The sequence below is a fragment of the Cheilinus undulatus genome, linkage group 17, assembly GCF_018320785.1.
Source record: "Cheilinus undulatus linkage group 17, ASM1832078v1, whole genome shotgun sequence".
In the NCBI taxonomy this organism is placed as follows: domain Eukaryota; kingdom Metazoa; phylum Chordata; class Actinopteri; order Labriformes; family Labridae; genus Cheilinus; species Cheilinus undulatus.
In genome coordinates this window covers 31139236-31152843 of record NC_054881.1, presented here as the reverse complement: position 1 = coordinate 31152843, position 13608 = coordinate 31139236, and the positions used below count along the sequence as shown (strand labels likewise).

Sequence of the window (13608 nt, the reverse complement as noted above, 5' to 3'; positions counted from 1 at the left end):
ATTAACCAAAGTTCTTGGAAAGCTGAGTTCAGTTTCACTGGCCATACCCAGGCCTGATTACTGCCGGATTTGTTAAATCGAGAAATCACTTGCAAATAAAAGCTGTCAGACAAAGTGAAGTAGGCTACCAGATCTCAAAAAGAAACACAACATGCCACAATTAAAAAAAAATCGAGAACATATGAGAAACAAAGTGATTGTAATCTATCAGTCTGGAAAAGGTTAGAAAAAGCCACTTCCAAAGCTTTGGGACTCCAGAGAACCACAGTCAGAGCCATTATCCACAAATGGAGAAAACTGGAAACAAATTTAGTTGGCCAGCCACTCCTTCCCAGAAGTGCAACGACGACTCATCCAGGAGGTCACAAGAGAACCCAGAATGACATCCGAAGAACTGCAGGCCTCACTGGCCTCTGTTAAGGTTAGTGTCCATGACTCAACCATAAGAAAGACACTGGGCAAAAATGGCAACCATGGGAGAGTTTCAAAGAATTTTCGTCCTTTTGACCATGGAGTCCCCCACATGCCATTTGGTGAAGAACCCTGGCAACAGTTGTTGTATGCAGAGTCTCTCCCATCTCAGCTGCTGAAGCCTGTAACTCCTTCATCCGTGCTTGTTGTTTTGTAACTTCCTTTCTTTCTTTGTCCTTAAGAAAAGTCCTGAGGAGGACTCATTCATCTGTCAAATCTCAGTTCAACAGTATAAATTATACAGCGGATTCACTCTGGCTCCAAGCCAAACAAAGAAACTGCTATTTTTGTGATTTACTTGCAATTAACAGATCTTATGTGTGCTGAAATAACAACATGTTGATGCAGATTTGTAAAGAGAAAACAGTCATGCTTTGTCAGGTCTGTCCTCAAGGGGAAAGAAAACTACTTTTTAAATGCTCTTTTCCTGAATTGACGCATCAGTCATTCATGAGGGGAATTTTGCCCAAAAAACAGCCCCCCCAACCCACTAATTACAGATTATAACACTATGTGCTACTAGGCCATACAGTGCAGTGAAAAAGTATTTGCCCCCTTTCTGATTTCTGATGTTATTGAAAATTTATCACACTTAAATGTTTCAAACCATCAAACCAATTTTTATATTTCAAAAAGAAAATCCAAGTAAATAAAAATCCAGTGTCTGAAACAAAGTGATTGAAATCTATCAGGCGCCTTAAGAGAGCTATGTTATGTGTGACGTAATCGTTTCAAGTAAGATGCGGATGTCCGCACAGAGACGAAACGATAGTCGTTTATGGATTTATGTACTCTGGGGCCCGTTCTCAAAAAGTATCATTTACAGTCACCCGAAACACCGTTTTCGTGTGGATGAAACGCGGATACGACAGAAAACTTTTGTGTATACACCTGAATTTGTTTCTGTGTGGACGGGGCTTAAACTAGAACCATTGGTCTATCATGTTGTCTTTTGCAGTATAGGGGAAAAAATTGGCCTATAAAAAGCAAAGATTTCCTAATAATCTACATCTAATTGCTTTTAGGGCTAACATGAGCTTTCCTCCTTCAGTATTTAAATGAAAAGATTTAATTGAAAAAACCTCTAACTGGGACACACCAAATGAGATCTATTGTCCACTGAAAATCATACAGAAGGGGGAAATTAATAGTACACCAAGTACAATTACATCGAGTTATTGCCAACATGGCACAAACAAATATGATGCAAAAATAATGTACAAGCTTGAACAGAACCTACATCATTAAATTAAACAGACTGCTAGAAATACATCTGAAACATGTAAGAGCCTTCTGCAGGAAATGTGGAGGCAGTTTACTACTGTTATGAATTTTGATTCTACTCCAAATAGATGAATGTGAACTTAACTGAACTACTTATTTCCATAAGTGATGCTCTGGAGATATTCCTGCAAGTGAATCCTAAAACTGCATTGCTGGGAACAATCCTTAAAAATTCAGACTCTCTGAGTTAATATTCAATTGTGTTCAGCAGCAGCAAAGGAATGAACAACAGGAATCAGGCTGAAGGAGGAGGCACCTTTTTGCATGAGCTTAATAAATTAATATTTTAAGCTGAATAAAAACAACCATGTTCAATCAATAGCAGAAAACTTGTCAGAAAAAAGGCAGCCAGTACCTGATTTCACAAACATTTTAAAAAACTGAATGCAAATGCTGTTTTGTGCCTCAGCTCTCTACCCTACTCGTTTGATTTCTTCTTTTTCTGAGAACAAGAAAAAATAATAAATGAGTTCATAACTGCAATAAGTAACAGGGCAAAAATAGTAATGGCAGCGCAAAAAAGGAAAAAGAAAAATGTATCATTTGGATCAGAAAGCAAGCATAAGAGTGCACTATGCCTTGACATTCCTTCTTTATGCACATGACATTTAAATCAATGTCTTAAATAGTAGTTACCTCATTTTTACAAACTCTGCTCCAATTTAACATTACAGAACATCAGTGATAGTGACAGGGTGCCATTTCACACATGCACAACCATTCCAGCATATGAAGGAAACCTTTAAGTTTAGGTACAAAAATATAACCAGAGTGAGAGAGAGAGAAGCTTATCCTACATGCACCAAACCAAAACTTGGATAAAACAATAGCCTGACAACTGACCTTAAAACAAACAGCCAATGAAATACTGGAAATACTGCACTAAGATTATTATTCACCATTAAAGCTGTTCCACTGAAACATTAAGTAAAATGCAGTATTAAATAGGCAACCAATTTGCAAAAAAATGCTAAAGAGTGGCAACCAGTGGTATGGTGCAGGGTATACACAGGTTTAAGGAGTACTGAATTATTTTTTGTCAATATTGAGTAAATTTCAAATTCCCCTCTCCTTAGATGTCATAGGCAACAAGAAAAATCAGGGTACCCTAGTACATTCCTATGCAATGCATTAACCCTAACACTTGTTAGGAATATGGAAAAACTTTCCTCCAAGTGCAATGTAGTTGTCTCAGTCTACATTTTTGGGGCCTGTGGCAATGGTAAAATTTGATCTTTTGGCACCTAATTTCATAATGAAGCAGTGGTTTTGGATGCCCACTTCTTATCTAAGCAGCTTGGACTTCAAGTGATTAATGCCACATGTTGTTCCACATCTAAACAGCATTAAGGCAAAGTATTAGAGGTAAGCATAATATATAATGAAGCCATTTCAATATGTGCTATGTGACTAGACAGTCTATAGTTGTGCTTTGGTTGCAGGATATAAGCAACGTCTGCCCTGACATCCACCGTCAGTGAATCCTGAATATAACCTGCTGCTTTCCTACTCTGTATGTAACAGTATTGTGTTGAGGGGTCTGGCTGTAGACCTTACAGTCGATCTCAAAGACATCATTATGCATTACAGACTAAGAAAAACTTCATAAATAAAATAGAGGAAAGGCTCAGAGGTCTAGACCCGTTTTATAAGTGGTTGTATGAATGGTGGCTCCCTTTAGCTTTGTTAGCTTTAGCAAAAGTTATCATAGCTACACTGGCTACATAATTAACCTTACTACAAAATCTAATGAAGATTTGTTAGCTTTAACAATCGGAGCTTTAGTAAAAGTAGCTAAAGCTAGCTTAGCAATGTACACAATGTACATAGCTTATGTAGCTGCATTGTGAGATTGGCTTTAGCTATGTAGCTACGCTATCTTCACAGCTAACAGAGCTATGCAAGTTGAACTGGCTGAGTTAGAATGTTTTCATGGAGAATGAGCTTTTTCCTGTATTTAGACTGTTAAATGAGCTTTATTATGATTAGTTTTTGCAGGTTGAGTTTTTGACTTTAACTTTTGATATCCAAACCCATTGGTTCCCAACCTGGGGTCTGGGACCCCCAGGTGAGGCGGCTAAGATGTAATGGGGATGCGAGACTTTGTCTGCTTTGAGGCTGCCAAATATAGATTTGTAAATATTGACTTAAACCATGATAAAGCAGTTATTAAGTAGCTTATCTAAAGGTCTTTTGATAAGAAAAGCATGCAGAGGCCTTTTTTGGGGGGGTTTATCCATGAAAAATTAAAATCTTTGTTAATTTTTAGCAACAGTGTGTAACTTTTTCTTCTTTCTTGCTCTGGGGGGGAGGGTTCCAAGGAACAATGGTTGGGAAACACTGTCCTAACCCATACCTTCACCCTTACCTGAACCCTACACAGAGGTTTTATCTGATTTTATAAACAGTCTGTGGGGGTGGCTGTCAGCAATGAACAGTCTGCAGCCAGACTGTCTTCATTGTGCGTGGATGTTACGATTAAGTGAAATGAATAAGTCTTAGACTTGGAACATAATCACCTAGCAATGGTGGTTCTGGTAAATTTACTCAACCTATCAGCCATGGTGATGGGTAAAAGTGATATAACAGACATCATACCATTGGTCTATGTTGCTCCAGCTGCCACCTCAGCATCATTCTGGAGACCTCCAGCCCATTCCCCAGCCTGATATAGAAATGCTCCAGCTTTTGTGTGCATCTGTAAACAAGCGACACAGGAAGATTTAAAGGGAAGATTCTTTTCAACATTTTATCAAATTTTTCAGGAGTGCATGTGTGAATGCTGCTTCAGGTTTGTTGCCTGTATGAATCCAAGCAGGGAAACTTTCCGTTTGTTTGCTTGATTTGTGTTTTGTTGAATTTTCTATCTCTATCCAAGAGAGCATGCTGGTGTTGATGAAAATCCACAGTTACATTCCACACTTGCATTGTTTTTGTTCTTATTTGTTGTGTCCATAACATTGCGGAAACTATGACCATGTTCTTAAACTTGTGTACTTTTTCAGCTTATGTGCTTGCTTTTTCAGTAGCAAGTGATTATCTTTGTATCTTGACACAAGTTCAACTGTGAGTAGCAATGTTGTTAATGGCCTGTGGTACTGTTGGTATTTAATTCCAAGTTGGTAAGATACTCTGAGCAAAAAGTGCTTATTTACACACCCAGCAGACAGGGAGCAACATTAACATTCATTTGTAGTCGTGTCTGTGTCCACCTGATGAATGTAAGTTAAGTGCTCTCTCTTCACATTAAGTTGAGTTTTTTTGTCCTGTTTCCCTAGAGGAGCACAAGGCTCCTTAACTAAATGTTCCTTTCTTCACAAGCCAGCTAAAGCATCTATGTCACTGTCACTACAGGAACCTGTCAGATAGCCTAGAGTACAAGTGGAAGTCTACTTTCTCATAGGCACTGCTGAAAATTCCTGTAAAAATGTGAGGCACACTGCCCCTGAAATCCACCTGAGTCAGTGCATTTCACATTTACGCCTCACAGCAGGAGACTAACTGTTGGATAGAGCTGAAATAGCAGAGGTAGATAACACAACAGAGACCATGATGACGCCTCGCTGGCCACTTCTAGGTTTGAACTGAGTCGTAATTTCAATCCAACCAGAACCCCACTAGGTCTATTCAGTATATCACCATTTCATTTGATAGTATGTTTATGACCAAATGAGAGAAATAAGCTTTTAAAGCGGCCTTGCTAGCCTCTTAGCTCATGGAAAATTTGCCTACATCAGTGGGGTAGTGGTGCCTCAAGAAGTGGGCAAACTGATATGTTTTTTCCATTCTGCAAAAGAAAAAGCTTCCTGTTTCATAAACAAAGACATGCAAAACCAACTTTTCTACTTTGCTTACCTAAAAATAGGCCAGTGGTATTAAAACTTTGTTACTGGACTTCTGCAGCAGCAGGGACAAAGGATCTTTATGAAACTAATAGTCAACAAAGAGAGCTTTCACCTTCACAACTGGCCTGCAGATGACAACTTGATGATGCATTTAGAGTGAACTATTCTGTATTCATCAGCAGCATTGGGAATAATCCATTATAAAGCAATACACTGGTGTAACAAGATTTCTTTAGAGGGGATTTAAAAGTGGGTATCCTCTATCAAGACTAAGAAATAAATCTGCTAGCAATGCCTGTTACATAGCTTTTCTCCCTCACTTTATCATAAACATGCTTTTACAGGAAACTGATATAAAATACTTTGTGGGGAACTAATTAGATTGAATTGACAACCCAGTTCAAGACAATTGACAATTGATTGGAAATGTTGTATGTATGCATGGGTATGTGTGCATGGATGTGTATATGGGCATGGATGTTTGTGTGTATGTAGGTATGTATGTGTATATAGGTATATATATTTATATGTGTGTGTATATGAGTATGTGTATGTTTATATATATATATGTATATATGTATGTATGCATATGTATGTGTGTGTGTTTGTATGTATGTATGCATATATCTATATACATATAATCCCCCCTCCCCCCTTTTTCCTTTTTCATTAATCTGTATGGGTGAGGGTGAACAAGGGGTGAGGGAACAAGGGTTTAAATCATAAAATGGGAAAATGTGTCAATGTAAATGTATGTGGGACAAAGAAATGTGATTTTCTGTATCAACTTCTACTTATTGACACAATAAAGTACTTAAAAAAAAAAAAAAAAAGACGATTGACCAAGGAGGCTGCACGGCTGTAAATAAGTCATATTTTATACAAACAAATGGACTTCATGAGAGTCTACCACTGCATCTCAAAAAACTAGAATATCATGTAAAAATAGATTTTTTTCACAAGATTTACTTCAAAAAAATAAATTCCCATATATTCCACATTCATCTCATACAAAGTGAAGTATTTCAAGACCTTGATGATTATGTCTTTCAGCTGAGGCCAAAGTGAAGTGAAGCCAAAACTAACAGAAACTAGTTTGCTGACCATGTTACTGTGTTTGATTGGCCAGCCAACTGGCCTGACCTGAACCCTGTGGAGAATCTCTGAGGAAATGTCAAGAGAAAGCTGGGAGACCAGATTCAACAATACAGATGAGCTGAAGGCTGCTATCAGAGCAAGTTTGGCTTTGTGGGAGGTGTAAGCTGAATCAACAATACTAAAACCAAAAAGGGTTTGAAATATTTCACTTTAAAAGAGACGATTACAGACTAAATGGAAGTTTCACAGGGAAAAGGACCTTTTCATGATATTCTACTTTCTGAGATGCATGTGTGTCTTTCCCCAACATATCTCTGCATATTTCCTGTCTCTTCTGCTGTCCTATCAAAAATAGGCAAAAAGGGGTTTTAATAAACAAAAAAATGGACTGAAGCCTGTAAAACTGTAAAAGCCAATGACCATAGCACACTTACATGCATTTATAATGGGTTCTATGTCCTCTAGCGATGCTCTGTATGTGTCCACAGCAGGCCACCAAAGTTTCTCTTTCCTATAGGAGACTTTTTACTGAAGACATGGTGTGAAAATTAACATTCCAACATCTTGGTAAAGTATAAAGCCTTACTGGCTTGTGCTTTTGATTGAAAAACCTGTTTCAAGTCACCTGATATATTTTTTTTGTCCTCCTTGTCCGTTATATAATTTGAAAGCAAGGAAATCAAAGGTGTGCATATAGAGAAGTGTGAGACCTTTTGAAAAGTACACCTAATAAGAATGCATACTGGGTGGCACCGTTTCCTTGTGTGAGTGGAGGTGGATAATTTTCTCCTGAGGGTTTTATTTCTGACTTTTTTTTTCTTCTTATGAATCTAGCAAGTTTATTTCCCAAACTAAATTTATAATTTAGCATCTCCACTTAAAAAGCAACTTTCTAGATGTTTAGCTGCAGAACAGACATGATCTCTTTAAATAAGCATCCTGAGTTTCCACCATTTATCATCAAAACACTGAATTACACAGTCACCCAGCTTTCATGCTCAAAAAAAGGGTTGCTTTTATCACCGTACAGCTGCCTTGGCTCAGATTCCCTCTACTGATTCTCACTGGTTTAAAATTTAGCACATGTAATTTTATTTCCTTCAGCTGGAGTGTGTGTGGTTACTACAAATATTTGGGAAAGTTAGGCAGTGTTAACAGCTGAATAGCAATACAAGGGAAAAGCTCCTGGTAAACAGGTAGAACAGGTTGAGCAGCCATCCAGTCAGAGGGCTTTATGTTAATGAGGAGGGGGTTTAAAGGAGGAGCTCTCTGCAGCGCAAGAGCAGAGCCCTGCTTGATCCTTTGACATTTGGATGGAGTTTCTGCATTCAGGCATGATCAATGAAAACTAACAGTGATGTTTTAATTTTTGCTTTCAGAGATTTTTTAATTTTCCATAAATGGTGTGCATGGCTAAACAGATAAAACAACCACTTTAATTTGAATTTTTAACCCTTTTTTGTAGCACTACCATCATGTCTAGACAAAGCTGCAGTTGTTTGGGATCCTTCCTCAGCTGCCTGCCCTTGCTGTCTGTTTACTTGTTCTGGACTGCATGTCTCCTGAGCACAGGTAAGCACACAGACAGAAACTCTATCATAGGTACAACGGCTCCATTGTAACAGGAAGTTATCAACAACTCTTCACTTTACATAATTAAAAGAATCTTCTGTGTAGAATTTATAACCGAGACCCTTAAGCCTTTTCTCTGTAGAGCACTGCTGAGCTGAAGGCCTCAGAGGAGTTCGCTTCCCCATGTGTTACCATGGCGCTCACTGTTGTCCAATCAGACTCAGGGCTTATTCCTCCAGATGAGTGCTGGCTCCCTTATGTTTCCAGGGATTTGAGCTCATATGTTTTTGTGTCTTTTCTTTACTCAGGGTGGGGCTCTGAGTAGCTGCTGCCGATCTTTCTTCAAGTTTTCTTTGCATTTAAGCTGTAAAATTTAATTTTCTTAAGTTGTACATTTAGTAGACTAACAGTCTAGACAGGTGCATTATAAATATATTTCATTTACACTATAAATATCTCTCTGATGGATCCTCTGACCCACCACTCAGAGAGCCCCCAGCATTGCTGGATTACCTTCAGTTAGACTAAGTTTCACCCATCCCAAGTCTTTTCAGTATGCTAGGGTGAAACCGTCACCTTAATATGGGAACTTTAAATGGTTAAATGGTGTTCTTTGGGTATCTACATTGTAGTGTTGTTCTTGCATCAATTATCTGGACCATTTTCTACAACTTAAATCACATCATATACAACTACTTTACTGATAATATCCTGCCTTCAGCATTATCAGGCTCTGAGCTGGAGTCAAAAGTTGTTATGAAGGCTATATTCCCCTCTGCATCCTTTCTGATCACAGACATGTTGAGTAGAGTTTTTGCTGCAGTTGGATTTTTTTAAGTGTGCATTAGTTGTTCCATTTCGTGTTTATATGCCTCAGCCACATACATCTACCTGTCATCCACGTCTCTGTCAGAGGGCTCCAGGTAGTAAACTGATCCCATCGTGGCTTTTTGGCTCCAGGCCTACAAGAATGAATGGACATGACTCATCTGATGCTCAGTAAAAGCTGGCTAGAGGTTATGAGTTTGGTCATTAAAGATGATTGTTAACGGGGGTTGTCATATTATTTTATCCAGGATTTACCTGTGTCCCCCGAAGGTAACTTGTGCCTGCAGCTGCAGGGACAGCACATCCTTGCATGTTAAGGATAAGGCAGTGATGTTATCAACAGAGTGATGCACTCAAGTAATGTTTTGTAAGTCCAAATCAAGTCTCAAGACTTTGAGCTCAAGTCCAAGTCAAGTCTCTTATGTAATGAGCATTCTATGATCTGCTGCTGACTTCCAGTCTGCTTAGACCACTGCATCGTTATATCTGAGGAATTCAAAGTGTATGCTGTATCAGCATCACCAGGTGCAGCACTGATGATCTTTTTGATACATCCCTTTAAAAAGACTACTGCAATTCAATATGAAAAAACACACATGAGAGCCTTAACCTTATTAAGTTAGTTTCTATATTTCAATTGCATTTTAACATTCTTCATGCTTAACATGAATTAAATGGACTTTCAGATACGGATGAAAGCCAACATTATTGAATGATCTGTAACGTGTTACACACTGGGTTCCCAACCTGTTATTTAATATTTAGGTCACCTAATGTGCCTGCAATGCTCCTTGCTTACAGTAAATCTGGCCAAAAAGAAATGTGTATGATGTAGCTCAAGTAGCTGACATTAATAATGCATGTGGACTTTATCCCAGTTAACGCTAGCCGGGTAATTAAGCTACCTATTCGTTTTTATTGTCAGGGTAAAGGCTAGCTCTCTGTGACAATGATGAACAAGTGTCTCAAGCATTAACTACTAATTCACCCACTAATATTTAGAGAAAGCCAGCATAATCAAGTTAGCTTCCATTTGCTTATAAAGACAGTAACAAGCTAACGTCTTAAAGTTTGCTAACAGCTTACAGGTGCTAATCTAATTTTTCACACTGCTAAGTGACTGACCTATCTGGAGGGGTTTTGAGTTGTCAGATAGAATTAGCTGTGGTCGATCCAGCATCTCTGATTCTGCGACTAACAAACTTAATCATGAAAGGCACCACAGCAACTGGTGGGGTAGCCTTTGTCCTTATCGTCTGTGGCCACAGTAGGCACCAGATGTGTCCAGGGGCCTGCACCTGCTGATGATGTGGCACATTGTGATTGGCTGTGATGACGTAGCGAAGGAGAGAAACATCATTTTGAATACAATATTTTAATTCTGTGACATTTACTGTGTCTGAAATGGCCATGACTTGCAGTTTGCTTTTGCTGTTTATCAGAAGGATGATCTGTGATTGATGTTTTGAACAATATTTTAACAAGTTAGAGAGAACAAATAATTTATTTCTGAAAACCAATGAATTACACATTATTATTATTATTATTATTTTTTTTTTGCTTTTATTAACCTTTATATTTTTCTTTACAAATATCTTTCTACAATTAAATAGTTAAAATATTAGTTTTACTGACAAAGAAGGACCTTCATTAAAAAAAATATTTACAGTAAACATTAATAAGAACTTTACAAAGAATCAGTCACTTTAAGTAAAAAACAAGAATATCCATCTTAAAGTAAATGATTTATCAGCTCGCCACTATAGTTTGTCCACATGGAGTTGCCATAGTCAACAATGTTTGTGACATCATTGGAAAGTGCAGGATGAAGGCGCAGGTCCCCAGACAGATCTGGTACCTACACCGGCATGGCAGACTGTGCATGAGACCCAAAATCACAAGTCCGAGTCAACTCTCAAGTCTTTTGCATGCAAGTCCAAGACGAGTCTCAAGACACTGATGTGTCTGACTTAAGTGCGACTCGAGTCCCCATCTCTGCATCACCGTCACAAAAAAGTTAGAAGTGCATTTTGTAGACATGTCTGTGTAGCTGCTGGCATCTTTTACTCATCCTTACAAGACTGACTTTAGACAGAGAAGGCTCTCTTTGATAAAATACCTCACTTCATATACAAATCTGCACTAATTAGTCTACTTACCCTACCCTTTTCTATTTTAATCTATGTACCGTACTTAAATTCTGCAAGAAATTCATCTATTCACTGTCACTGAAATGCTGTAAGAAGGCTCTCTGAGGTAAAATGCCCCCATCAAATACACATTTGCACTAATTAATTTACTTATTACCAATTTAATCTATATACTGCACTCAAATTCTACAAGTAATGTATTCACTCTAACTAAAATGCTGTAAGAAAGCTCACAGTGGTAAAATGCTTTACCTCATATGCATACCACACTGATCAACTAAACACTATCCATGTCTAGTCAGCATCCTTGCACCCCTTGCAACCATACTGTCAATACACATGTATTTAGATATACTTTAAAAATACTTAAGTATTTAATAACTATTCACTGAGAGCAAAGCTAACCAGAGTCAGATCCCTTGGTGCGTAAGCATACTTGGTCAATCAAGTTGATTCTGATTCTGAGAGCTGAGCTGCACTCTACTGCTCTCCCACTTTGTGGGGAGGAAAATTTAGCTTGTTGGATAATACTACAATACTTGTGGAAAAAGTGAGCTAAGCAACTGAAAAGCTGTTTGATTTAGACAACAAGAATGCTACCATAAAACTATTGAAAATGTAGTTAAGCTACTTTCTATGGTATTACACTACTGCTAAAGGGGGGTCTGGCAGAAAAAGTTGTGAATCAGTGTACCAAATTAGATGATTATAGACACTGACTGCTGATGAGGTTCAGAGATTGAACTCTGATTATGGGAGCAGAGTTGGACGTACTACTGTCAGTGAATTGATTCTCTCCTGGTGCTTGTATATTGGGAAAAGGACAGTTGTCCTGTTAAAAAGCTTAATCGAGCTGTTGCAATGATGCATTTCTAATTGATTAAATTACCAGACAGGCTGATTTCTGCCCAGGATGAAAATATATTTTGAAACCTACTCAAATCAGTGCACACCTGGTTCTTAGGTTTCTGTTGTCCAATATTATTTTTACGTATATTATTTTTAAAAATATCTTTTCCAGTGGCCAGCACCTGCCTCACAACTTTAAAGAAGTGACACATCTTATAAAATAGACAGGAAAGGCTTGGTGTCATACCATATTCACCCCGTCTACCACTTACATATGAGTCTGAAGTTAGTTTGACATTGCTGGTACTCATGACAAATTGATTCCAAAATCCATTCAGTCTAAGCAGAACAAACAGAAACTCAAGTGTGATTGTATCAATGGGTACAGAAAATTGCAGTGGTTGCCCCAAAATATTTCTTGAAAACTTATTCTAAAAGAAGAAAACTTTTAATGTAATGGACCTCACTGAAGTGGCTGCTTAGGTTTTCTATTTCAAATTATAACATAGCTACACAAAGAGACACAAAAGGTGTGAAATTTTCAAAATTTTTTTCATAAATGACCAAGGCCTTTATTAGACATTGTGAATCATGCATTGATATTTTTTCTCTGAACTCTGTGACTTTCTGGCAGTCATCTTTGGTCTGGAAGTTCTACTTGAAGGTCTTTATACCCCTGTGTATCTTTTAACTGCAGTTATTATGTCTGTTTTAGTTATTTTATTAGGTAAGCCTCCTTCGCCCTTAATGAGGCAAGGAAACATATATGGTCCCTTTGTCAGATTTCCTTCAGGGTCTTCCCTCAACTCTCTTTGATACGGTAGAACCAGAATGATGTCTCTCACTCAATTAGTTAATGTCACGGAAAGTGACATCACACCACCTGACCAATCAGCAGTGACCCAGAGTGTCTCAAACTTCCTGAGTCCTCTAGAACTTGAAAAATGCAGTTTTACAGCTCGTTTGGTCCCCAACATAACTAACCATGGACAGCTGATGAAACTTACATAAAACAGGTGGATAGTAGTGCTAAATGTCATGGCAGACTTAGTTTGCACAAGATTTCTACCGCTGAAATTTTGGTGTGAAAAATGGAGGAGCCATATTTAGGGGTTTAAAATGTGGCCAATATTAATACACATGGCCACTTCATCTAGCAAAGGTATGAGGCTTATGTAAGTTTGCATTTTTACTGTGAACCTTAATTTCTGCTTAAATTCATTTAGCCATTTAACATTTGTGATTTTTTACATTTTCTGTTCAAATTATAAAGAAAGATAAATGGGTTTGATGCCCAGTGGTCCAAGTTTTATTGCAAAACAGAGCGCTGATTCCTCCTTCTGGTTTCATAATGCAACTCAAAAATTATGTGTGTAAAGTAAATAGTTTGCATTTGAATAACCTTTTAATGTGTAAGTAAGTTCTCATTAGGCACCAAGTGTGTTTATTTTTCCATTATTAACATTTTAATATGCTTATATTTAATTCAATTCATCTGAATTTAGCCACTA

At 37.9% G+C, this 13608-nt stretch overlaps 2 protein-coding genes across 2 annotated transcripts in view; one reads left to right on the top strand and one right to left on the bottom strand.

The window, feature by feature from the left end:
• The window catches only part of si:ch211-127i16.2 (probable flavin-containing monoamine oxidase A), a 128959-nt gene extending 119735 nt beyond the window's left edge, over nt 1–9224 (bottom strand). The window contains exons 1-2 of the mRNA XM_041811229.1: nt 9162–9224; nt 4354–4453 (exon numbers count right to left, since the gene is read on the bottom strand). The gene's annotated coding sequence lies outside the window, so the exon portion shown is untranslated. The remainder of the gene's footprint in view (nt 1–4353; nt 4454–9161) is intronic.
• Nucleotides 8174–13608, top strand: part of LOC121525319 (coxsackievirus and adenovirus receptor homolog) — a 45331-nt gene continuing 39896 nt past the window's right edge. Inside the window, exon 1 of the mRNA XM_041811230.1 lies at nt 8174–8270. Coding sequence (XP_041667164.1) covers nt 8174–8270 — 97 coding nt within the window. The remainder of the gene's footprint in view (nt 8271–13608) is intronic.